The 25,233-nt window shown below is 38.8% G+C and overlaps 1 protein-coding gene and 1 non-coding gene across 2 annotated transcripts in view; one reads left to right on the forward strand and one right to left on the reverse strand.

Moving 5' to 3' along the window:
• The window catches only part of LPCAT2 (lysophosphatidylcholine acyltransferase 2), a 64,720-nt gene that overhangs the window by 7,722 nt on the left and 31,765 nt on the right, over positions 1 to 25,233 (forward strand). Inside the window, exons 4-10 of the mRNA XM_068992774.1 lie at positions 1,227 to 1,339; positions 3,478 to 3,538; positions 4,406 to 4,464; positions 6,280 to 6,314; positions 9,373 to 9,427; positions 19,780 to 19,862; positions 23,300 to 23,425. Of these exons, the coding sequence (XP_068848875.1) occupies positions 1,227 to 1,339; positions 3,478 to 3,538; positions 4,406 to 4,464; positions 6,280 to 6,314; positions 9,373 to 9,427; positions 19,780 to 19,862; positions 23,300 to 23,425 (532 nt within the window). The remainder of the gene's footprint in view (positions 1 to 1,226; positions 1,340 to 3,477; positions 3,539 to 4,405; positions 4,465 to 6,279; positions 6,315 to 9,372; positions 9,428 to 19,779; positions 19,863 to 23,299; positions 23,426 to 25,233) is intronic.
• On the reverse strand, positions 21,761 to 21,832 carry TRNAG-GCC (transfer RNA glycine (anticodon GCC)). The gene has a single exon. It is a non-coding gene; the product is annotated as a tRNA-Gly (tRNA).

Raw genomic sequence — 25,233 nt, forward strand, 5'->3', positions numbered from 1 at the left:
TCATTTATCTTTTTGGCCGTGCTGTGCAGCATGTGGGATCTTAGTTTCCCTACCAGGGATCAAACTGGCACCCCCTGCAGGGAATGCACAGAGTCTTAACCACCAGATCACCAGGGAAATCCCCTATCATTCTTTTTAAACCTTACCTCTGCCGCTGCACCACCTCTGCATCACTTCTTCCTGCTCCTAAATATAAGCCCAAAAGAACAGTTTTTCAATACAAAATATGGTAAATTTTTTGAGAGAGAATTTAATTGAAGAATTTGTGAAAGCACCAGTTACCTAGTATTTCAGTGAATTTCTCTTCAGGGTTATTAGGGTGATAAATGCAATAAGTCTTTTCTCCTAACTCTGTTTTCTTCATTATTGCCCCCAAATCTCCATGAGGGAAAAATGTGTAACGTTGAAAATTATGATGTAGAACAATAAATGCTTCCTGCCATAAAAATAATGAAACAAGTGAAATGTTTTTTCCTACCAGATGCTTTGCTTTCTCCCCTGGGGTTAGTCTCTAAGTAACTGCTTCCAGTTGTCCCAAGGCTATTGCCAAGCATCAGGTGGTGAGAGAGTAGGTTTGAAAATTGCCTTGGTACTCTAGAGAAAATGATAGTAGTTCTTACAGCTTTGTCATTCAGCTAAGAAACACACACACACTCTCTCTTTTTTTTTTTTTTTAAGATAACCACCTTGCTTTGTGTAACATGACATTTTCCCCTAAAGTTGTTTAGCAATAGATTTTTGGTGAAATGAGGTTTATTGTGCTAGGAAGCTACCTACTCAAAAGACTATTGCACTGAAAATTTTATTAAGATAAATAGCAATTGCCCCCTACCCACATGTACTATGGCTTCACATAATCAGCTTGCAATATTATTGCACGAATATTCCCAAAATAAAACAAGACAATCTGTGGCATATTATGAATGTTTAATGTAAATTGAGAAAGAAGTCTTTTAGGGAGAAAATTACATTTTTTTTTCCATATTCCTGTTGCTAACTTCTGTGAAATCAATGAAGTATTTTTTAGGTATAAATAGCCACCTGTCCTTTTGAATCCAGAATCTATTAATAAGTTCTAACAAACTTTGAGTAAGACGGTTTTTTAAGTTGTTCTCTTTGATTTGCTATCTTTTTAATTTTCCATGCAATTTGTTTTATAATTTGGTATCATGTCTATAGTAGCTGTATCCCAAAAAATGACTTATGACTCTTCATTTGTTTTAAAGGAATATTGCGGGCCTTGCAGCCAGTGTTGGTGTCCCGTGTAGATCCAGATTCTCGAAAAAACACAATAAATGAAATAATAAGGCGGGCCACATCAGGAGGGGAATGGCCCCAGGTAAAATACAATAGATGTTTATTTAAATATATTGAGAATTTATTTTTTTGTACACTTGTATATATTCGTTTGGATCCATATATCAGGGTATACCTTATGCTAGTTGTCTTTAGCATAATAAAAGCAGAATAAATGAGTAAGGATTAAGAAGTCCTCTTCTGCATGAGATACTCCTAGAATTAAATGTATCGTTCTTTTTTATTCTCCATACTCTTTGAACTGGTTTTTACTTTGTGTCATAAAAAGTAATTTTCTACCTCTGAATTTATTTATCATTTTAAAGATGAGATACTAAAGCTCAGTTATACTCAAAAATATGGTGGGTGGGTATATTTTGAAAGTGATCAATATTTTAAGATTATCTGAAGTATATTTAGATAGTGCTTTTCAGTTCAGGGGGGCATTTCAGAATCACCTGTAGAACTTTTCTACATTTTACCATCCCATCTCCTCCTTCCCCTGGAATGCTTTTTTTTTTAAAGTTTGTTTATTTTTGGCTGTGTCTGGTCTTAGTTACCCCACAGCATGTGGGATCTTAGTTCCCTGCCCAGGGATTGAACCCACCTCCCCCACATTGGAAGACAGATTATTAACTACCGGGCCATAAGGAAGTCCCTGAAATGCTTCTGAAGGTGTGGAAGGAGCAACATTTATTGCATAAATAGAGCCTCATGGGTGATTCTGATAAGTACCCCCCTGGCCTTTGCCCAGGTGAAAACAAGTGATCTCTAGCAGAACTCATGGTCCTGAGGTTACCTGGCTACTAGTGGTAATGTTTTGATATTAAAGTACTAAGAGGTGTATGATCAACCAGGAGGTTTTAGAAACCAAGGCATGTGAGGAATGATTTAAAGAGTGACTGGGAAGAAATGACATTTGGAATAAGGATTTGATTTTGCTCTTTGACTCCAAGGAATTTAGGACTGGTGGGTGAAAGTAAACAAGATTTCAGTTCACTTTGCTCATTTCAAAGAACTTCCTGTCCAAAATTAGAATGGTCTGATTTGGAACCTCTTTCTGGAATGTTCAGGCATTGGCTAGGCATCCACTTGAGGGGGATATTATAAAAAGAATTCAAGTATTAGAGATGCTATATGATGTTTAATGCCCCTTCTAGTTCTTGCTGCTGCTGCTAAGTCGCTTCAGTCGTGTCCGACTCTGTGTGACCCCATAGACAGCAGCCCACCAGGCTCCCCTGTCCCTGGGATTTTTGAGAGTTTATGATTTACTGTACATTAATTTATTCTTCATGGTATAGCTATAGAATATCCACTGCATGAATTATATTTGTTATTGTATCCAATTGGAATAGGAAACCTGTTTGTTTGTTTGTTAAGTTGGAGAATGGAATCACACCTATTCACAATTTTTATTTTACAAATAACTTGTTATGGTAGTTTAGCTTACTAATTACTTTAATTGTTATAAAATATCCTTTACTAAATGCTGTAAGTGCAGGGATTTTGTTTCTGTGCTTAGCAATTTACTCATTGCTAAATTCCAAAGGCTTCAGAAAAATCAACCTGCTGTTTTATTCAGTTAATGGGGAACTGTAGTGCATAGTTTTTGTGTGGAAATCATAATATATTAAAAACTAAAAACACCTCCTCAGAAAAGAATATTAAATTGTATTCCATATGTCAACAAATTCAAGTAAGCATAAAGCATATTGTTGGTATTTCCTCCTTTTTTCTCAGTACAACCTGAAACTGTATGTTGTAAGAGGGAATATCATTTAATGGGAAAATTGAAACAGAAATAGCAAATGATTTAGTTAAAGGTATATACCAGTAGAAGAAAGAATTTAATATTGTATAAAATGAATGCAACTTTGACCATGATTCAGGGTCTACAGCTTCTTTGAACCCTTTTCAGATCATTAGCATCATCATTAAGAAACATTTACTGTGTATATTCTCTCTTCAAAACTTTAATTCATTTTCAGGTTATCTTAATGGTCAGACTATACTTCTTTTAGAACAAAACTGAACGATCTGATTCTAGGTTTCACTGACATTAAGTGCTAGCCTTTTATTTTTGCTTTATAAAAATTGGCAACTGTGAAGTCATAGGAAAGCAAATAAAGAGGTAATCTGTTAATTAGACTGAAATATTAAATCTATTCCTTTTCTCCCAAGATACTAGTTTTCCCAGAAGGTACTTGTACAAATCGGTCCTGTTTGATTACTTTTAAACCAGGTGAGATCAATTAAATTATGTATTTTGACAAAATAATATAGATGATTTCTCAAGTGAGCTAATAATAAATATACAAAATAACTCATCAGTTTGCTTGGAGCATTTCTTATTTTCTGATAAAATGTTTTTAATAATGTGAATCCACAACTCACTCTTTTACTTTCTCTTTTGGTATCATAACGCCTTCTTCTTTGGGATGTCATGTGTGTGTGTGCGTATGTGTGTGTTTGAGCAGAAACCACTAGCAATTTTTCTTTTCCTCCAAGAACAACCCCCACAGACACTTGGGGTCCATGTCATCAAGTTAGAAAACCTATTTCAATTATCATTATAATGCTTTTAATTCCTTCTGAGAGTCATGCCTTTTTAAAATATTATGAAGTTGTGAATTTTATAGCAACTTATAATTTCATATGTTATTTAACAGTCATTACTAATATTTTTAAATGTTTTTGTGCTGGTGGCTAGAATGCTCAGAACCAAAGTCAGAACTCACTCTAGCAAGTGTGGTAGTTAGTGGTTCAGCATTTAGTTTCATCTAGATTTTCTTTTCTTTATTTTGTCTTTTCCTCTTAAAAAAAAAAAGCTTGTTGAATAATAGGTACTTGGAAAATGAAAACAAATGGAGATAAAAATAATAGTTTAAGTGACTTAGGCATAACATTTAATATTTTACTTACATATTTCTAAATTTAAAAATCTCTCATTTTGGCTAACATTAGGAATTTACCAACATTCAGCCAATAGTTTATGTGTACTCTTAAAACATTTAGTATATTTACATTGTTTATTATTAATTTTTAAGTTCACTGTAAAACTTGTATTCATATAAAGAACATGTTATAAAATTTCACTATGTGGTTATAGGAGCCTTCATTCCAGGAGTTCCAGTGCAGCCAATTCTCCTCAGATACCCAAACAAGCTGGTAAGCATCATATTTTACTATGAGAAGAATCTCACCATTCCAAACAGCACAAATTCTCTAGGACCCCTTTTGCTTGAATAAATTGATGAATAGGTAAATGGTGGGAACAGGTAGGAAGTCTCATTCTCCTTGCCACATTTAGTTTTTAAAAATTTGTGAGATTGGGGAGTTCCCTTGTGGTCTGGGGTTAGGACTTTAGCTTCCGGTGTTGGGGGTGAAGGTTGGATCCCTGTTTGAGGAGCTAAGATCCTACATGCCTCATGGCCAAAAAACCAGAACATAAGTAACAGAAGTAATATTGTAACAAATTCAATAAAGTTTTCTTTTTAACAGTCTGAAGCCTGGTTTACAGCCTTAAAAAAAGATACTTTCTTAAAAAAACTTGTGAGGGAGGCAGAAATTGGTTGATACCAATTTTTGATACTGCTTTTGCTATTACTAAGCTGCTGCTGCTGCTGCTGCTGCTGCTGCTGCTGCTGCTGCTGCTGCTGCTGCTGCTGCTGCTGCTGCTGCTGCTGCTGCTGCTGCGTCACTTCAGTCGTATCCGACTCTGTGTGACCCCATAGACAGCAGCCCACCAGGCTCCCCCTTCCCTGGGATTCCCCAGGCAAGAACACTGGAGTGGGTTGCCATTTCCTTCTCCAATTTATGAAAGTGAAAAGTGAAAGTGAAGTCACTCAGTCATGTCCGACTCTTCGAGACCCCATGGACTGCAGCCTACCAGGCTCCTCTGTCCATGGGATTTTCCAGGCAAGAGTACTGGAGTGGGTTGCTATCGCCTTCTCCGACTAAGCTACAGGAAGATATCTCTTTAGCTTCTGCCCTATTGTCCCTGTGATGGTATGAGTATGTCTCAGCTCCAGGGTCTCTTAGATTAGATTTGAAAAAGCTCTCACAAAGTTGTGATTTTTTATAAAGTTTGAAAGGAAAAACATCTCCTGATTCAATGGTCATTACTGGTAGAGAAGGATTGAAGTAGCAGGATAAATTTGGAAGAGGCGTGGTGTTCAGTGACACTCAGTACTTAGTAGCTGTGACACTTGACAAGTAGCTTAAATAAGAAAATAGCTGCAAAGAACTTCACATTCTACAGAAAGTCCATGTGGGCTCAGGAAATAGCCTTTGCTTCAGCAAGATGCATTGTTGTCTTCTGGATATTGGTTGTGTCATCGTTTTCCTAAAGAAAGTCATTTTTTGGCAGGGAGACAGATGTTTTGTTTCTGAGAGGAACTTTCTTTACTACAGAATTTACATAAAAAGGCAGGATGTAATTATTCGTGATCTATGTTATTTAAGATTGACTTCTTAATCAACTTCCTATCAGTGGTTGATTTCTCAGCTTTGCACACTTTTAGTTAAAAAATTAAAATTTATCAAATTTTTACTCAATGTACTTCTGCATGTTATTTATCCAAATTCTTTCACTCTGTACTATTTCATTTCTATAGTCTCTTCTCTGATATAAACTCCTTTTTGAGAACTGACGAATTCTGGTTTTTGTAAGCCAATTAATTATCCAGATATGTTTATATTAGGAAAATAGTTAAGCATACACAATCTTTTTTTAAAAAATTCAGATCAACTTAATTCCATAAAAAGATACATGGTTACATATGGATGACAGACAGATCTTTGCCATGTAGACATATAATCCAAGAATTGATAGATCATTTCACTATTGTTTAGTGCTTATTTTGCTTTTCAACATATTGCTTTTAATTCAAAAAGGAAGTATATGAATACCAATATCAAAATAACATTTTTGGTTTTGTTTGATATTTTTCTGTAATAGTTTAAATACTATTGTTATTCTAGGATACTGTGACTTGGACGTGGCAAGGATATACATTGTAAGTTGCTTACATTATTATTCATTTATATAAATTTTATTTAAGTAAAGAAAGAGAAAGAATTTGTTCTTTTTTTTTTAAGCCTTGTTTTTATAGAAGTAAAGATTTCTCATCAGAGCCTTAAATAACTGATAAGTTTCTGTGGAGAGCATAACTATCTTGCCCATTAAACCCCAGTGTCTCCCATGTGCATAATTCTAGTTGTTTGTCAGTTCTAATGCATCTCAAGTGTTTACCAATTCTTAAGAAACATTCCAGTGATCTCATTTGCATCCTCCTTAGCTTAAATTTTGTAGTTTCACTTTCATTGCAAATTTAATGTTATCTGGTGTCTCCATCTTTTTTTCACTTCATTGGTTTAAATAGTCCAGAACAGTTTAGTCATATGGCCTGAAATAGTTGTGATGTGTCTGATTTGAGCTGAGGAAATAGCTAAGCAAGTTTTCACTTCCACTCTTGGGTTTTGAGAGGCTGGGAAATCAGCAGTTTCTGTAAACAGTTAGGAGAAGAGAGGAATACAGTTTCACTGTTAAGCAAGCTGAAGTGAAATAGAACTTTTAAAAAGAGCAGAACACATAGAATCTTACTTTCTCTCAAGAAGTTCTTTTGTTTAGTACCCCTCCCTATTCAGGTGCCTCCTTTGGTCCTCTTACCTGCGCAGACAACATTGACATCCCTCAGTGTTCACCTCAAGGAACCTGGCTGGCTTTGGGCTGCAGAAGAGAAAAATAAAATGATAAACCTTCCCCCAAATTAAAAAAAAAATGAAAAAGACAACCTGTTTACATTTTGGGTTTGAGGGCTTTCCCAGAGTTTATGCAGTAATGCCTTTTGATGCTGTTACACACAGAGCTCAAATTACTGATGGAAAGGTGACCATCACTTGGAAATATTTAAAAGAAATCATACTTTGCCTTCAAATATATTGTAGACAATCCAAACAACTTATGAAAATTAGATTTTTTTCACTACAAACTTATATTCTCCATTTTTGTGTATGTAAATTGCTTTGAATAATACATTTAAATCAGAATAGATGGGCTGATTACATGTGTTAATAAATAATGATACTTGTGAGACATTTATATTCCTGTTATGTTTCAGTCCTTGGTCGTCAGAGTTAAGTAAATAACACTAAAAATAGGGCACATAAACTGTAAAGGATATCTATTTATTCCCTTGGCTAGAATACCTTTCCTGTCATCACTAATTTCTAATTCCTGGTTTTCAGAAACAAATAGTATAACATTTTAGGAAAAAAATACCTGAAAATTGAGGGATAACATATTTATGTTTCCTGAGGTATGTCATCCTCAGGGCCTTTACAAGTTAAGTCCACTTAGAGATAGTGACTTTGGGCTCATTGTGACTTTTTTTGGTTTTGCAGCTGGACCAGTGGAAATGAAGGTCAAATAGGAGATTGGGGGTAAATAGACTGGTTAAGTATTTAATCTAGGCTTCTAACCTGAGAAGTATGTGACAGGAGGAAAAATAGGAGAAAGAATACAGCTAAGAAAGGAAAAAAATATTTTCAGAGTTAAAGATATCTAACGATTTGTAAACAAACACAAGATCTTCTAAAGAAACAACTTTTTTATCTTAGGTCACATTGCACTCATGTGTGGTAACCTCCCGTTTTTACCTTATCTTCTCATCTCCATCATGTTATATTTAGCACTGTGTCTGTTATGTCTAAATCAGTTTCCCCAATTGTCCTCGAGAATTCCATAAGAAATGCTGTTTGGTTTGTCTGTAGTGTGAACACAAGTCGAGTTTAAAGAGATGTTGTGTGTGGTTTCATTTTTTTAATAGTGTTCAGAATTTTCAAATCAATATTTAAATCATTAATTCAAAGCTCTCTGTTAATCATTAAAGAACAATTTACTTAATGAGAGATAATGTGGATTGGCTTTTATTTTTATGGGCCCGTATTTTTTTTTCACTATTAAAAAAAATTTAGTAACATAATATTCTACTCAGGAGTTTTTCTATAGACAAATTACTATATCTTAAAATGTGACTGTGAGTAGTTTTCTCTAGGCCTAGAGGAGTCTTTGTGAAAAGTGAAGTCGCTCAGTCGTGTCCAATTCTTTGGACCCCATGGACAACAGGCTTCTCTGTCCATGGGATTTTCTAGGCAAGAGTACTGGGGTGGGTTGCCTTTTCCTTCTCCAGGGAACTTCCCGACCCAGGGATCAAACCCAGGTCTCCTGCATTGTAGACAGACGCTTTACTGTCTGAGCCACCAACTTCCCTGGCAGGCTCAGAGGGTAAAGCGTCTGCCTACAATATGGGAGACCTGGGTTCAATCCCTGGGTTGGGAAGATCCCCTGGAGAAGGAAATGGCAACCCACTCCAGTACTCTTGCCTGGAAAATCCCATGGACTGAGAAGCCTGGTAGGCTACAGTACATGGGGTCACAAAGAGTCGGACATGACTGAGCGACTTCACTTTCACTTAGTTGTCAAGGAGACTTCAAATTTGGGGTTCATTCTGCTGAGCTGTGGCTCTGACCCACAAATACATATTTGGTGTTGTGTTTGGCAATTTAACTTTTGAATATCAAGGATAGTTCTCTATCCTCCAATTAAAAAAATATCCTATGATAAACCATGAGGGCTTCCCAGGTGGTGCAGCGATAAAGAATTTGCCTGCCAATGTAGAAGATGCAAGACACAGGTTCAGTCCCTGGGTCAGGAATATCCCCTGGAGAGGGAAATGGCAATCCACTCCAGTATTTTTGGGAAACCCCAACAGAGGAACCTGTTGAGCTACAATCCATGGGGTTGCAAAGAGTCAGACATAACAGAGCAACTGAGCACATGATAAACCATAAAGGAAAAGAATATTAAAAGAATGTATAATAAAAAATTAAAAATATTTTTAAAAGAATAGTTCTCTAAGCCCCAAAAGTGGTAAAGCAGGAGAGTGGCATTTATAAATGCAGAATACACACAGAGTGACAAAGGTTGCTTGTTTGTCAAGAAAGGATGGTTGAACAATATTAGATAGTACTTGTATTACCACATAAAAATGGCCTTCTCTCTTTTCTCCTCAGCATTCAACTTTGTGTGCTTACTTGGTGCCAGCCCTTCACAAGGGTGGAAGTTGAGGTAAGTGGTTCAAAATGTACCCTTGAAACTTGTGGTTTGGCCTTTCTTATCATAGTGAGTTTTCAGTCTGGAGAAATCAGATGTAGAAAGATTGTAAGTTAAGTTTGCCACCTTGAAAATAAGCCCTGTTCCTTTGCAAATTGTGTATCTAAACCCAAGCTGTCAGAACTAGCCCTTAAACTTGTGTTAGGAAGCACAACTTCCTAGCTTCGGGGAATTTCCAATATGTCACCACCCTGGTTGGCCATATTTTCATCACTCACTCCTATCTTTTTATTCCTTTTAATGCTGACAAATAGATTTAAGGGACTAGATCTGATAGAGTGCCTGATGAACTGTGGACAGAGGTTTGTGACATTGTACAGGAGACAGGGATCAAGACCATCCACAAGAAAAAGAAATGCAAGGCAAAATGGCTGTCTGAGGAGGCCTTACAAATAGCTGTGAAAAGAAGAGAAGCGAAAAGCAAAGGAGAAAAGGAGAGATATACCCATTTAAATGCAGAGTTCCAAAGAATAGAAAGGAGAGATAAGAAAGCCTTCCTCAGTGATCAGCGCAAAGAAATAGAGGAAAATAACAGAATGGAAAGACTAGAGATTTCTTCAAGAATATTAGAGACACCAAGGGAACATTTCATGCAAAGATGGGCTCAATAAAGGGCAGAAATAGTATGGACCTAACAGAAGCAGAAGATATTAAGAAGAGGTGGCAAGAATACACGGAAGAACTGTACAAGAAAGATCTTCATGACCCAGATAATCACAATGGTGTGATCACTCACCTAGAGCCAGACATCCTGGAATGTGAAGTCAAGTGGGCCTTAGGAAGCATCACTACAAAGAAAGCTAGTGGAGGTGATGGAATTCCAGTTGAGCTATTTCAAATCCTGAAAGATGATGCTGTGAAAGTGCTGCACTCAATATGCCAGCAAATTTGGAAAACTCAGCAGTGGCCACAGGACTGGAAAAGGTCAGTTTTCATTCCAATCTCAAAGAAAGGCAATGCCAAAGAATGCTCAAACTACTGCACAATTGCACTCATCTCACATGCTAGCAAAGTAATGCTCAAAATTCTCCAAGCCAGGCTTCAGCAATACATGAACCATGAACTTCCAGATGTTCAAGCTGATTTTAGAAAAGGCAGAGGAACCAGAGATCAAATTGCCAACATCCACTGGATCATTGAAAAAGCAAGAGAGTTCCAGAAAAACATCTATTTCTGCTTTATTGACTATGCCAAAGCCTTTGACTGTGTGGATCACAATAAACTGTGGAAAATTCTGAAAGAGATGGGAATACCAGACCATCTGATCTGCCTCTTGAAAAACCTGTATGCAGGATAGGAAAGTTAGAACTGGACATGGAACAACAGAGTGGTTCCAAATAGGAAAAGGGGTACATCAAGGCTGCATATTGTCACCCTGCTTATTTAACTTATATGCAGAGTACATCATGAGAAACGCTGGGCTGGAGGAAGCACAAGCTGGAATCAAGATTGTTGGGAGAAATATTGATAACCTCAGATATGCAGATGACACCACCCTTATGGCAGAAAGTGAAGAGGAACTAAAGAGCCTCTTGATGAAGGTAAAAGAGGAGAGTGAAAAAGTTGGCTTAAAGCTCAACATTCAGAAACTAAGATCATGGCATCTGGTCCCATCTCTTCATGGGAAACAGATGGGGAAATAGTGGAAACAGTGGCTGACTTTATTTTTTGGGGCTCCAAAATCACTACAGATGGTGATTGCCACCATGAAATTAAATGACACTTACTCCTTGGAACGGAGAAGACAATGGCACCCCACCCCAGTACTCTTGCCTGGAAAATCCCATGGACAGAGGAGCCTGGTGGGCTGCAGTCCATGGGGTCGCTAAGAGTCGGACACGACTGAGCAACTTCACTTTCACTTTTCACTTTCCTGCACTGGAGAAGGAAATGGCAACCGACTCCAGTGTTCTTGCCTGGAGAATCCCAGGGACAGGGGAGCCTGGTGGGCTGCTGTCTATGGGGTCGCACAGAGTCAGACATGACTGAAGTGTCTTAGCAGCAACTCCTTGGAAGGAAGCTTATGACCAACCTAGATAGAATATTGAAAAGCAGAGACATCACTTTGTCAACAAAGGTCCATCTAGTCAAGGCTTTGGTTTTTCCAGTAGTCATGTATGGATGTGAGATTTGGACTATAAAGAAAGCTGAGCACCTAAGAATTGATGCTTTTGAACTGTGGTGTTGGAGAAGACTCTTGAGAGTCCCTTGGACTGCAAGGAGATCCAACCAGTCCATCCTAAAGGAGATCATTCCTGAGTGATCGTTGGAAGGACTGATGTTGAAGCTGAAACTCCAGTACTTTGGCCACCTGATGCGAAGAGCTGACTCATTGGAAAAGACCCTGATGCTGGGAAAGATTGAGGGCAGGAGGACAAGGGGACAACAGAGGATGAGATGGTTGGATGGCATCACTGACTCAATGGACATGAGTTTGGGTAAACTCCAGGAGTTGGTGATGGACAGGGAGACCTGGCATGCTGTGGTCCATGGGGTCATGAAGAGTCAGACACAACTGAGTGACTGAACTGAACTGAATGCTGACCTCTGCCAAGTTTCATGATAAGCCTTCACATCCTGACCAAAGGAGCTACAGTAGCTGGTGGAACCCCTCAGCTTCTTGAAGATTTATGTTCTGTGAAATCTGAGAGATTGTGAGAGAGGCACAGTCAGAAACTCTCATTTTTAGAATAGTCTGTACATGGAAAACTGGAAGAAATCGTGTTATGTGAGCCATTAAGGCAGAAGAGCCATAAAGGCAGCTCATATCATCATTCACAGGACACTGTTTCACGTTCAGTTACAGTGGCAGGTGGGGAGTGGAGGAGTAATCAGAATATTCTGAAAATTCTGACCAGATTTTTAAGACTTTGACGACTGATTCCAAGAACTCTGCTTAGTTTCTAGGGATGACATGGAATAATGGGCCTTTGAGTTCAGAATCTTGTTGGCTTTGGTGATACCCTTAGGTAGCTTCTGAAGAGAGAGGATCAGAATAATGGTTCTTCAGATTTTTACTTGGATTTTCCAATTGCATCCACAGCTTTTGTAATGTAAACCTTAAGTTTGTATATGTAATTCAGAGTCCTGAGTGGGGGCCAGTGCTCTAAGTGACAGGACTGTGGAATTTAAGTTATAAGAATCTTATTTTACCTTGTTAGATAGCTTGGTTATCAGCCATTTAGATGTCAATAATGCCAAATGTTGTAGGAGCTCAAATTATGTCAGAGTGAGTTTGACTACAATGAAATTTTTCTTGAGACTTGCAGGTTGCTTGTCTGCCATGAAGATACTTGTTTATTAATTACGTGTCACACTTCCCCACTTTTATAACCAGCTCAGTGTATCTCCGTGTGACCAGAAAACACTAGATCTTAGATGTTTCTAGAGAAACAGGTTTAATTTCCTGAGTATAAAATATATATATAAAAAATATATATATATAGTTCCTTCCTCTTAAGTTACCCCTCTTTAGCTAAGATCTGGCAGTAGATGTGGAAATGCACACAGAACTGTTCATTTTTTTTGTCTAGCACACATATCAGTGGTCAAATTCTGTTACAACAGAGGTATGCAAATTCCTCGTGCTTTTGCCCTGACCATTGTTACCACATTTCCTTTCTGGGCCGTAGCTTGCTTTCTTTCTTTTCAATTACAGTATTTGCATCCTCCTACCAGTTCTTAGACCATTCAGATAATATTTCCTGCAAAGCAAAGAATATATCCTTTGTTCGACAACTTCACACTCAAAATAGCTTTCAGCCAGTTGAAAACAGCTGAATAGGTAGGGATTTGAGGGGTAAGAATTGAAGATGAAAACTTGTGGAGTTAAAATTGGGTATTCTTGTTTTTGTTGTTGTTGTTTAGTCGCTCAGTCGTGTGCAACTCTTCTGTGACCCCATGGACTGTGGCCCACCAGGCTCCACTGTCCATGGGTTTTCCCAGGCAAGAATATTGGTGTGAGTTGCCATTTCTTTCTCCAGGGAGTCTTCCAACTCAGGGATCAAACCTGCATCTCCTTCACTGGCAGATGGATTCTTTACCACTGCGCACCCAGGAAGCCCAAATTATTATTTTAATTGTAATTTGAAGTTTATGAGTCTACCTTTCACCCAAGGGACTCCTAGCTACTTTATGACTTTTGAATATGTTAATTCCTCACTGCTGCTGCTGCTGCTGCTGCTGCTGCTAAGTTGCTTCAGTCATATCCAACTCTGTGCGACCCCATAGATGGCAGCCCACCAGGCTCCCCTGTCCCTGGGATTCTCCAGGCAAGAACACTGGAGTGGGTTGCCATTTCCTTCTCCAATGCAGGAAAGTGAAAAGGGAAAGTGAAGTTGCTCAGTCGTGTCCGACTCTTAGCGACCCCATGGACTGCAGCCCACCAGGCTCCTCCATCCATGGGATTTTCTAGGCAAGAGTACTGGAGTGGGGTGCCATTGCCTTCTCTGAATTCCTCACTGGTGGGCTGTAATTGGAAAATGTATCCCAGAGGCCCACCAGGCACTAAGTATATGTGCACCATGGCTCAAGACTCTCACAAGGGACTTCCCTGGTGGTCCAATGATTATGACTCTATTTTTGCTTTGCAAACTTTCCAAATAAGTTCATCTGTACCATTTTTATAGATCCCAAGTGTAAGTGATATTATATGATGTTTGTTTTTCTCTTTCTGACTGACTTCACTCTGTATGACAAGCTCTAGGTCTATCTACATCTCTGCAAATGGCACTATTTCAAAGAACTGCACATTTCTTAAGATTCACCTATTAAAATCCTTTTCTGTTACTTAGAGGAGGAGAAGATTGATTGTAGTATCATTACTAATCAATCTTCCTCTTGTCATCATTTATTTAATAGAAAGGAATGTACTCATGTGGTCATTAAACAACGAATAAACCAGCTTTACTGGTTCAGAGTATTCTTGCAAAAGACTGGCTCTGGGTAACAGAGAGCCTTAAACAATGCTTGGGAGAATTGGGGCTTAATCTTGTGTGGAGTCTAACGCCCTTGAGGAGGTTCTTTTGGGACCAAAAGTACAAAGGATGCTAGTGTGGGAAGCAGTCCAGTTAGACTCTGACCTCCTCCTCGTCTGGGTCAGAATGGTACGGAGTAAATAGGGTGAGGGGGGAGAGAAGATTGCAGTGAGGAGGGGAATGGGACTGGGGAGCCTATCTCAGGTGCAGTGGGAACGTGAATTGAAGTTCACATGGGATGCTGTAGGGTAGGAGAGATTTCCCTCTACCCATCCAGATTAGATTCCTGGGTCTATGAAATAAACTGACAACAGGCTGATTAACAGCAGAAAAGATATATACAGATTTTTTAACTTTTCATATGGTATGCACAAGGGCATCATAGGGAATAAAAAGTGAATACCCAAAAAAGGTGAGATTTGAGTGCTTGTATACCTTTATTCTTGCCTGGAGAATCCCAGGAACGGGGGAGCCTGGTGGGCTGCCATCTATGGGGTAGCACAGAGTCGGACATGACTGAAGTGACTTAGCAGCAGCAGCAGCAGCATACCTTATTATTAATAATAAAAGCAGGGGAGGGAGGGCATAGGCCGCTTAGGGGAGAATAAATGATTTTTAAGAAAGAACAGTAGGCTCTTAGAAGAGATGGGAGATGTGATGGTGTGTGATAAAGTTTGTTTGGGTGTGATGTTGCCTTCTGGTCTCTTCCCCTCTGATGAGAGTCAGTCTTGCCTGTTTGATGAAACTCCCTAGGAGGAGATTTAGGACAATTAAGTTCTTTTTGGAAGATCTGTCATAGGCTGATAAGGGGAGTTCAGAGAAAGCCTCTCCCTCCATTGCTGTTTTTAAGTGTCTTCAGCTTAAAATAATCAATATATCTAAGAGGCATATTTGTTGTGGCATGTCCTGAACTCCTTCACTGTCTTCTTTCTAAAGTTGAAAATGAAGTATCATTGAAATGAAAGTGGAATTGCAACTTGAGACACAAGGACCATGTCTGAAACAGGAAAATAGGATGGCAGCAGGTCAAAGAGGGATATAAGAGGACTTCCAAGCAGCATGAGGTTCGATTTAAGTACCTTGATCCTCTCCCATCACATTGACAATAAAAAAAGGAAAAATAGACTTGGTGTTAAGATCACATATTTTGGCCCACCTGCACAAACTAGAAGGATAAAATATCTTCAGTATAAGAAACAAAAATTTTTTTTGTCTCATTGCAGCATGTGGGATCTTAGTTCCCTGACCAGGGATTGAACCCATGTCCCCTGCAGTGGACGTGTGGCGTCCTAACCACTGGACTGCCAGGGAATTCCGAAAAAAGTACTTTTATATTTGGAGCCAGCATGGTCACCTTGAGAAATTACATAATTTTTCAAGCAGCTCCAAGGACTTGAACATGAATTTGTAGTAGCCTCAGCCAATGAGGTTTTGTACCTTTGCTGAGCATCTCTCAGTTAGCATCACTCTCTAACAGGAGGAGGAAGGCAGGATCAGGAGAGGTGACTGAGCATGTGATTAGCACCCTGCATGTGGCAGAAGTGGCAGATTTAGGTGACAGAAAGGTCGTATAGAAGTGTCTGACTCCCAAAGTCCAGTGTAGACAGGCAGACAGATGTTGCCAGGAGCGGGTGGATAGAGAGGGATGAATAGGTGCTGAGAGAGACCATCAGTTTCTTAGAGTTTCTGCATGACTAGGTCAAGGGAGGAGTAAACACTGATAGATAATGAGAAAGTCATGGAAAACCTTGTCAGAGGAGGAGATCAGAATGGCCAAGGCAGAGTTGAGAAGGGTATCTATGGCCAGGTGAAGGGGCTGTGAAATCAAGATAGGCCATCAGTGTGGATACTGACGATAGCAAGAGAAGATAAAGGTAGAAACTTTGTGGTAGAAAATTTCTGGTTGGGGTCACTAGGGTATTTAGGTGTGGATTAGGGTTCAGTGATAGATAATGGCAATCAGTTATCCTCTCTCTGGCTGATCTTCCTTCCAAATAAAAGATATGTTAATGCAGTGAACCTTGAATGACTTTGTACAAATTGGAAATGTGATATAGAGGACAAAGTCTTCTCCAAGGAGAAATGACTTATTAGAATTTCCACTGAATGGCTTCTCAGAAGGATTGGGGGCCTCCAAGACCTATGAGTGTCAAATCTAGACTGTTAATTATTTTGAACTCTCAGTGGAATTTGTTTTTGTGGAAAATATTTCCTGCACTGAAAGCAACCAAACTCATAGTTCATCGTATTGTGTTCGGTTAGCAGTAATACAGCAATTTATTTTTTTAGGGTTTTCACTTTGTGCTATTATGACCCACCAATCAAGTGTATTATAAATGATCCTTTGGCTTTTTAAAAATGAATAGTTATTTGACAATTTAAAACTTTAATTGATCATATTATTTTGTTAGTTTTTCTGTGAACATCTCTTTTAACATAGTTTCTCTCTTGGATTTCATCCTAAGCAACTGTAAGAGATTTTAACTTGAACAGGATGGAGGTAACTTTTGGAAATAGTTGCAGATTGTTTGTTGCTCTGGATATATAAGTGATGTGGGGACCTCTGGTGGCTTAGTTTATTTTTCCAGCTTAAAGAACGACTGGGTACTAAGTGAAAATCTAGACTTAGAAGTCCAGTTGAAAAGGACGGAATCTAGTCAAATTTTTTCCTTTGACAGTAGAGGTAATTGAGGCCTATAAAGGCTAAATGACTTTTCCAGGATCTCGCATAGCAGAGCCAAGGCGTCAACCCAGGCCCATGCTTTCTCCGCACTGTGACATTGTCCTCTTGGAGAGGATGTTAAAAAAAAATACGTGAGAGGTAAAATGACATTATCCTATGATTTCTGTCCATTTTATCCTAAAAATGTCCCTTGGGGCCATTCTGGCCTCTACATCCCCCCTCCCTCTGCTCATGTTATTACCATCACTCACAGGTTGATTGCAGTTGTCTCCAGGGCTCCTCCCTGCTCTGATTCTCTTCCCCTTTGGTTATCCACTCCCTGCCACCGAAAGTGAAGTGAAATGAAGTCGCTCAGTCGTGTCTGACTCTTTGCAACCCCATGGACTGTAGCCTACCAGGCTTCTCCGTCCATCGGATTTTCCAGGCAAGGGTACTGGAGTGGGTTGCCATTTCCTTTTCCACCTGCCACTGAAGTTACTGCTCAAAAACTTGGACCTGGTCATTTCACTCCCTTGTTTAAACTTTATCTCTGAGTCACCATTGCCCATAGACTTCTTAAATATGATTAACAGGCTTGAAAACAGATCTGTGTGACTCCAAAAGTGGTGTTATTTATATAAATCTTCACTTTTCTTTCAAGCTGTGACCTGGTCATTTGTATATGGCCTTAGCTATATTGTTTAACCTCTCAGAGCCACATTCTTTACCTGTCCATGGGAAATGGATAGAATTTGCCTCATGAAATTGCTGAAAGAGTTCATCACATAAAACCCTTTATATAGGAATGGATAAATAAGATGTGGTACATACATATATACAATGAAATATTACTCAGCCATATAAAGGAACAAAATTGAGTCATTTGTAGAGATGTGGATGGACCTAGAGACTGTCATACAGGGTGAAATGTCAGAAAGAGAAAAACAAATATCATATATTGTTGCATATCTGTGGAATCTAGAAAAAGGGTATAGATGATCTTAGTTGCAAAACAGAGACACAAACACAGAGAACAAACGTATGGGTTGGGGGGAACGGAAATAGGGTGGGATGAATTAGGAGACTGGGATTGAGAGATATACACTATTGATACTAGTTTAAAATAGGTGAGAACCTACTGTAGAGCACAGGGAACTCTACTCAGTGCTCTGTGGTGACCTCAATGGGAAGGAAATCCAAAGAAGAGGGGATATTTGTATACCTAAAACTGATTTGCTATGCTGTATGACACTAACACAATTATAAAGCAACTACACTCCAACAGAAGTTAATTTAAAAAAAAAAAAAACCTTATATAAACTGCCCAGCACACAGTAGGTTCTTGAAGGATGGTGACTCTTATTGTGGACTTAGCTCACTGTGTCATGCATTTCTCTCCCACTGCATGAAGACCTCCTTGAGTGCAGAACTTTCGTGTCCTGTTCTCAAGGCTTAGTGCGGTACCTGGAAGACACCAGGTGCCTAAGAAATATTTTTTAAATGGAAATGAGCCATGAAATCTTGAGCAATTCATTTAATCTTTGCGAACCCCAACTCCTTATGACTAGAATTGAAAGGATTAGAGAAATAAAACAATACATATTAAACACCTAGCATGGTGCCTGGTTCATAATTAATAAACAGTGGCTATTGACAAGATCATGCTTATCCTCAAAGAGTCAAGATCAAGTGTTAGCTTTTCTGTAAAGCCTCTTTGATTGCTTTGCCCGGCCCCTTGACCAAATTAATAATTTCCTGTAACTCATGCTCATACTCCAGGAGAGCTGTAAAATATGACAGACAGGCCTTGGGCTGAATCCTGGTCATGTGACCTATATAACTTTAAGTAAGTTAATTAAACTTTTAAGCCCTATCATTAAGGGTAATGATAGTTTGTGTTGTGTCAGTCTACCGTATTAAAATATGTATCTTCTTTAGAGCAGGAGTTAGGGTCCTGTTCTTCTTACCTGATACATAGTAGGTGCTCAAAAAATGTAAAATGACTTAAATACAGTACCAAAACCTTGTTAATGTTAGAAAACTATAATCAAAAACAAGGACAGTATCAATGAGGTATCACAGAATATCACGTGGAGAAAAAAAGTAAAATTTAAAATGATAAAGGAAAACATGATGTTAGACAAAAGATAGAAAGCCTACATAGGGTTAAAAAACAAGCAGAAGAAATAATAAAACATAAAGTTTGATCAAGTGATAAAGTATGACTGATATAGGAATGGATAGAGAAGATAAACTGCGAAAAACAAAGTGCTACTCCTAATAACATTTTCAAACACAGAGGCTGGTTGGGAGAAAAGGCAGCTTTGAGAATAAGATCTGAGCAGTTTCAGCTTTAGAACTTCCAGAATTCCAGACATTGACTCATTTCATCCTCACCACAACCAGGGATGTGGGTGATCATAGCCCTCTTTTTAGAGTTGAGGAGACAGTTCAGAAAACCTAAAGGTCATAATAGTTAACATACAGAAAGACCCAGAGCTTGAATTCACATCTGAGTCTAAGCACAGTGTGTTCTTTACAGTCTATCTTGTAACCTGTGTGCTAGAAAGGCAGGGGATATCATATAATGACAGCTTATAAATTAACTTATGTAGCAATTAAAGTATTAGGCCTCACAATTATAATGGAAAGGTTTATTTGCCTTTCAGTTTATGCCTGTTCAAGTACCAAGTGATGAAGAAAGAAGTGATCCTGTCCTTTTTGCCAGTACAATCCGGAATGTAATGGCAGAGTAAGTATCTATATATGATTGTAATCAGTAAATACTTCTAAATTATTGGTAAATGACGTTTACTATTGTTTGAAGTTTTTGTTTTTTCTTTCTGAGGGCCTCATTCCCCAACTCATTTTGGTAAGGAAAAAGAATGTGCCCAGGAATGTAGTCAGTAAGACAATCTATAAATATTTTCCCAGATGTAACCCCAAACTATTGGAAACGTGCCTCTGCCAGAATGGGAGCAGGAAGGATACATGACCCAGAAGAAACCAGCCAGTGACTTCCAAAGGGTGGATTCCCCCAACCTGGCCTGTCACCATCAGACAAAGGATGGTCTGAACAGTTCGTGCCGTGACCCACCTTCTATCCTCTCAGCCTCCATGTAGCTGCTGAGGCCGGGTGTTTCAAAGGCATAAATGATTACAGCACTAAAAGGAAAAAGTCTGCAAGGGAATACACTAGCTGCCTAAAAAAGGGGGAAAATCACTCTCACTAAGGGAATGCTATAAATTTAGGATTTAGAAACTGCAAAACATAAGCCAAGTGTTTTCTTGCACATAAAGGAGTTTTAACTGGGTGCTTTTCTGATTATATAAATTACCTCTCCTCCTATAATGAAAGAATGTGTTATATTGAGTTGTTTTTTTCTCAAAAACCCTAATGAACTTTTTGGCCAATCCAATACTGTCCCTGCCACCCAGGCAGTCTCAGAGCCCTCCAGGTGTGTACACAGTTTCCCAGTACCACCTCCCTCAGTCATGTCCAGCAGTGGGTTTAGAGCTAATAAACCAGCTGTATTTATTCTCTTAGTGAAAATGCAGTGAGAACTCTGAATTTAGCTTCATAGCTGAATTTGGCATTATAAACAAGATTATATATATATTATATCAGTATGTTTATATATATTATATATATTAATACTTCACAGGAAACTAACTTTATTTTCAAAAAAATAAATGTCTAAGTCTTTGGCTGAAAAAGTTTTGTTACTCTATGTTCCAGCATGTAGTTGATTTACCTAGTTTCTTGAGCAGCTACAAAATTTGCTTTGATATTGTTTTCTTCTCTCTTCCCTTGTATTTTCATACTAGCTTATGTCCAAAAGTTAGGAAGGAAGATAAGTATAAGGAAATGACATAATTTATATGAGATATTTTGGCTTCCTGAAATGTCTAAAAACATTTTTTTGTGTGTGCCTAAAAACAGAGGAAGGATTTGTTTAAGCATCCTTTTCCTGGATTTGGAGGCGTGGAGGTAAAAGGGCCTTGGATAAAGAATAAGGAAGCGGATTTCCCTGGTGGTCCAGTAGTTAGGACACCATGCCTCCAGCATAGGTGGTGTGGGTTTGATTCCTGTTTGGGGAACTAAGATCCCATAAGCTGTATGGGGTGACCAAAAAAAAAAAAAAAAAAGAGTAAGAAAGACCTCAATTAGTTGCACAAGCTTGGACAAGTTCCCTCCAAGGCTCCTTTCCTCATGTGTAAAAGTGGGAGTTCTAATCCTTGCTTGGCCTTTCTCATGGTTTTGCTTATTATGAGAGTCAAGTAGGAAAGTATTTGTTGAATGCATTTGAAATGGTAAAGAGCCAAATCAAAGTAAGTCATGGTGGTCAACCACCAATAAATATTTACCAAGCGCTGTGCTAGACCATTTACTTGTGTTATCTAACATGATCTTCCCAGCAGCTCTGAGACAGGTGAGGAACAGAGGCTCTGAGGGCGAAGCGTTCTGTCCAAGACCATGGTGGCTAGTGAGAGTCTCTGGCATGCGTGCTCCGTCACTAAGTCACGTTCAGCTCTTCTGCAGCCCCATGGACTGTAGCCCATGGACTGTAGCCCGCCAGGCCCTTCTGTCCACGGGATTTCCCAGGCAAGAATACTGGAGTGGGTTGCCATTTCCTCCTCCAGGGGAACTTCCCCACCCAGGGATTGAACCTGGGTCTCCTGCATTGGCAGGCAGGTTCTTTACCACTGAGCCACCAGGGAAGTGAGAGAGTCTCTTGACTGGGATTCAGAACCATACTTCGTGTTACCAAAGCCCAAGTTCTTGACTGTTTTGTTCTGTTCACTGTTATAATTCCTGGAGTGTTTTTTAATTCTTCATATGTTTTACACCAAATAGTTATTAATCAAATCATCTTAGTTGCAGGTAAGAAAAAAATGTTTATCCATATTGCATTCGTTGAAAATTTAATGTTCTTAGCCATGATTCAGCAAAATCAAATAACAGCTGATGACATAATTTTATGATTGTCACTGAATAGGTGTAAATAAAACTTTAGCCAAGAGGGATCTGCAGGAAATTTATGTACTGCACAGGTGTTCTTCTTGTCACTCAAGTGTCTTTTCAAGTTCTTGTTAATATGTATTTTTACCAAGTCTGGTTCCCTATTAGTAGATCTCTGAGCAGAAGGGAGGTAGTTGGAGTTGTGCACCTCTTTGAGGATGGAGGGTGTTTAGGTTTGTAAGAAATACAGTCTTATTATCAGTTCTGTTTAGTATTTTTTGAAGAATTGCTGGGTAGCAAAAAGGCAATCTTCAAACTTAAAAGATGAAAAAATGCAGATGACTAGTGATCTGTATGAACTATTCACTTTGGGGCTTCCCTGGAGGCTCAGAGGTTAAAGCTTCTGCCTGCAATGTGGGAGACCTGGGTTCGATCTCTGGGTTGGGAAGATTCCCCTGGAGAAGGAAATGGCAACCCACTCCAGTATTCTTGCCTGGAGAATCCCATGGACGGAGGAACCTGGTGGGCTACAGTCCACGGGGTTGCAAAGAGTTGGACACGACTGAGTGACTTCACTTTCACTATAATGTCTAGGTGTCATTCATCTGTTTAAATAGCATGTCCTTAGGCACTCTTAGTCAGTCCTTAAAATAACCCTGTGGTTGCTTTGTGTTGTTTAGTTGCTAAGTCATGTCCAACTTTTTGTGACTCCATAGACTATAGCTTGCCAGGCAACTCTGTCCATGGAATTCTCCAGGCAAGATGGCTCCAGCCATCTCCTGCATTGTAGGCGATTCTTTACCACTGAGCCACTAGGAAGCCCACAGTAACCCTGTGGAGGAAGTGATTATTCCTATGTGCAGATGAGAACAGTGAGGCTTAGGGTAAGTGCCAGAAGTTCCACAGCTGGTAAAAGACTCCACAGAGTCTTGAACTTAAGTTTTCTCATTACTTTCCATGGACTGAAGTCAACTACTATTATCATTGTAGTCAAAACACAAAAATGGCGAGGTGGCAGAAGCACACAGACATGAGGAGATTGACTTGGGCCACAGTTAATCTGTGAAGTAAAGAAATATGTGTCTTTGGCAATAACAAGCCAAAGCCACTGGTTCAAAAGGTAGTAAATACTTTTCCATTTACTGTTTGTTGACCAGTTCAAGCTTACTGAAACATCATCACCTTTTTAAAAAAGTTGAGTTTGTTTGCTTTTTAATACTTTATAGAGCTCTGAAAATTCCAGTAACAGATCACACCTACGAAGACTGCAGACTGATGATCTCAGCAGGCCAGCTGACACTGCCTATGGAAGCTGGGTTGGTGGAATTTACCAAGATCAGCCGGAAATTGAAGTAAGCGTATTTTTAAATCACCACACTTTCCTAAAGGTGTCTGAAAGAGATCTGAAATCCTGTATGTTTATTTTCTCTGGTTTCATTAATGCCCAGCTCTAGAACCTACATGGTGTTTATTAGGAAAGCCATTGAGTTTATACAGTTTTGTTTTTTAAAGAAATGCCACTTCAGAAATGTTTGTTAGTAGTGGGAGAACAAGAGATAGTAAACATGGGTCAGCACAAATCTGCGTTTCTACTCAGAAACGGCTCAGAGTAGTTAGTCATTCCTGCCACCTTCTTATGAAAAGTATGGCATAGGGACTTCCCTGGCTGTCCAGTGGTGAAGACTTTGCCTTCCAATGCAGGGGGTGGAGTGCATCTCTGGTTGGGGTGTGAAGATCCCACATGCCTCACAGCCAAAAAATCAAAACATAAAACAGAAGCAATATTCTAAAAATTCAATGAAAACTTTAAAAATGGCCCATATAAGGAAAGAGAAGGATGGCACAGTTATATGGTACTGGCATGAGGTGGTCAGAACTTCTCATGTGAAATAGGAATTGACTTGTAGAGTAGCAACTCTGGCCATCATTACATTTTAAATGCTTCCCTAGATCAACCTTCTCTTTCTGGGCACATAATTTTTTTTTAAGGCAAAATACTGCTTTGTGATTTTATGATCTAGTTTAAAACTGTTTAGAACATTCCCTTTTTAGTTCATGGTATGAAGGTGTAGCTTCCACATCCCTTTCTGATTACAGTTCATTGTTTTCAGCTGCATCAGGGATCTGCAGAATTTATTACTTCAGTAGACCGTGGCATCCTCCCTTGGAGGGAGCTGCAGAACCAGCTACTGTATTAAAGTTCAAAACTAAAAAAAATATTCTCTGGTGTCTAATGATTAAGAATCTGCCTGCCAGTGCAGGGGACACGGGTTTGATCCCTGGTCTGGGAAGATCCCACATGCCAAGGAGCAACTTAGCCCATGAGCAATAACTACTGAGCCTGAGCTCTGGAGCCCATGAGCCACAACTACTGAAGCCCATGTGCCTTAGAGCTGATGCTCTGCAACAAGAGAAGCCGCCACAGTGAGAATCCCAGGCACTGCAATGAAGAACAGCATCCGCCCTCACCACAACTAGAAAAAGCCTGAGTGCAGCAATAAGACCCAGTGCAGCCAAAAATAAATAAATAAATCAGATCTAAAAAGAATATTTTTTGATAACTGATGTAGGAAATGCTATTTATACCTTCTATATAACAATGTTTTGATATTATATTTTTACAATATTCCTGTAGATTTGAAAAATTTAGATAGTCAATGAACTTAGATGTAGAGGTATGTGTTAAGTCACCTGTTTAATTCTACAGGATGTGATATAAGCCACAGTATATTTTCCAGGGTTTTAAAGTTTTTTATAACTAACATTGGAGGAAGTGTGCATAGTCTAATGAATTTCCCATCACAATATTTTGTGAAATGTGAGTCCATTATCAGCTGGAAATTACCTTGAAAGCAACAATTATATCTTTTTTTAAAACAACTCAGTAAGTATTGTTGGCATACTAAGTAATATTTAGATTAAAATGTGAGTCCTTGTGTTCTTCTCACGAATCATTTATTATCCTACCACATTGCTCATCCTCCTAGTTACTTTTCTTTCTCTCAGATACTTGGGATAATTACAGTTATGCTAATACTCTTAAAAAAATTAGAAGTCTGTAATCATGTCCAATATGTGCTTTAAAATATTCATTTTATTCTCCTTTTCAGATATTAACACTTCAAATATTTTCCCATCAGACAAATGAATAAAATAGTGC

Source organism: Capricornis sumatraensis, chromosome 20, assembly GCF_032405125.1.
Source record: "Capricornis sumatraensis isolate serow.1 chromosome 20, serow.2, whole genome shotgun sequence".
Lineage (NCBI taxonomy): Eukaryota > Metazoa > Chordata > Mammalia > Artiodactyla > Bovidae > Capricornis > Capricornis sumatraensis.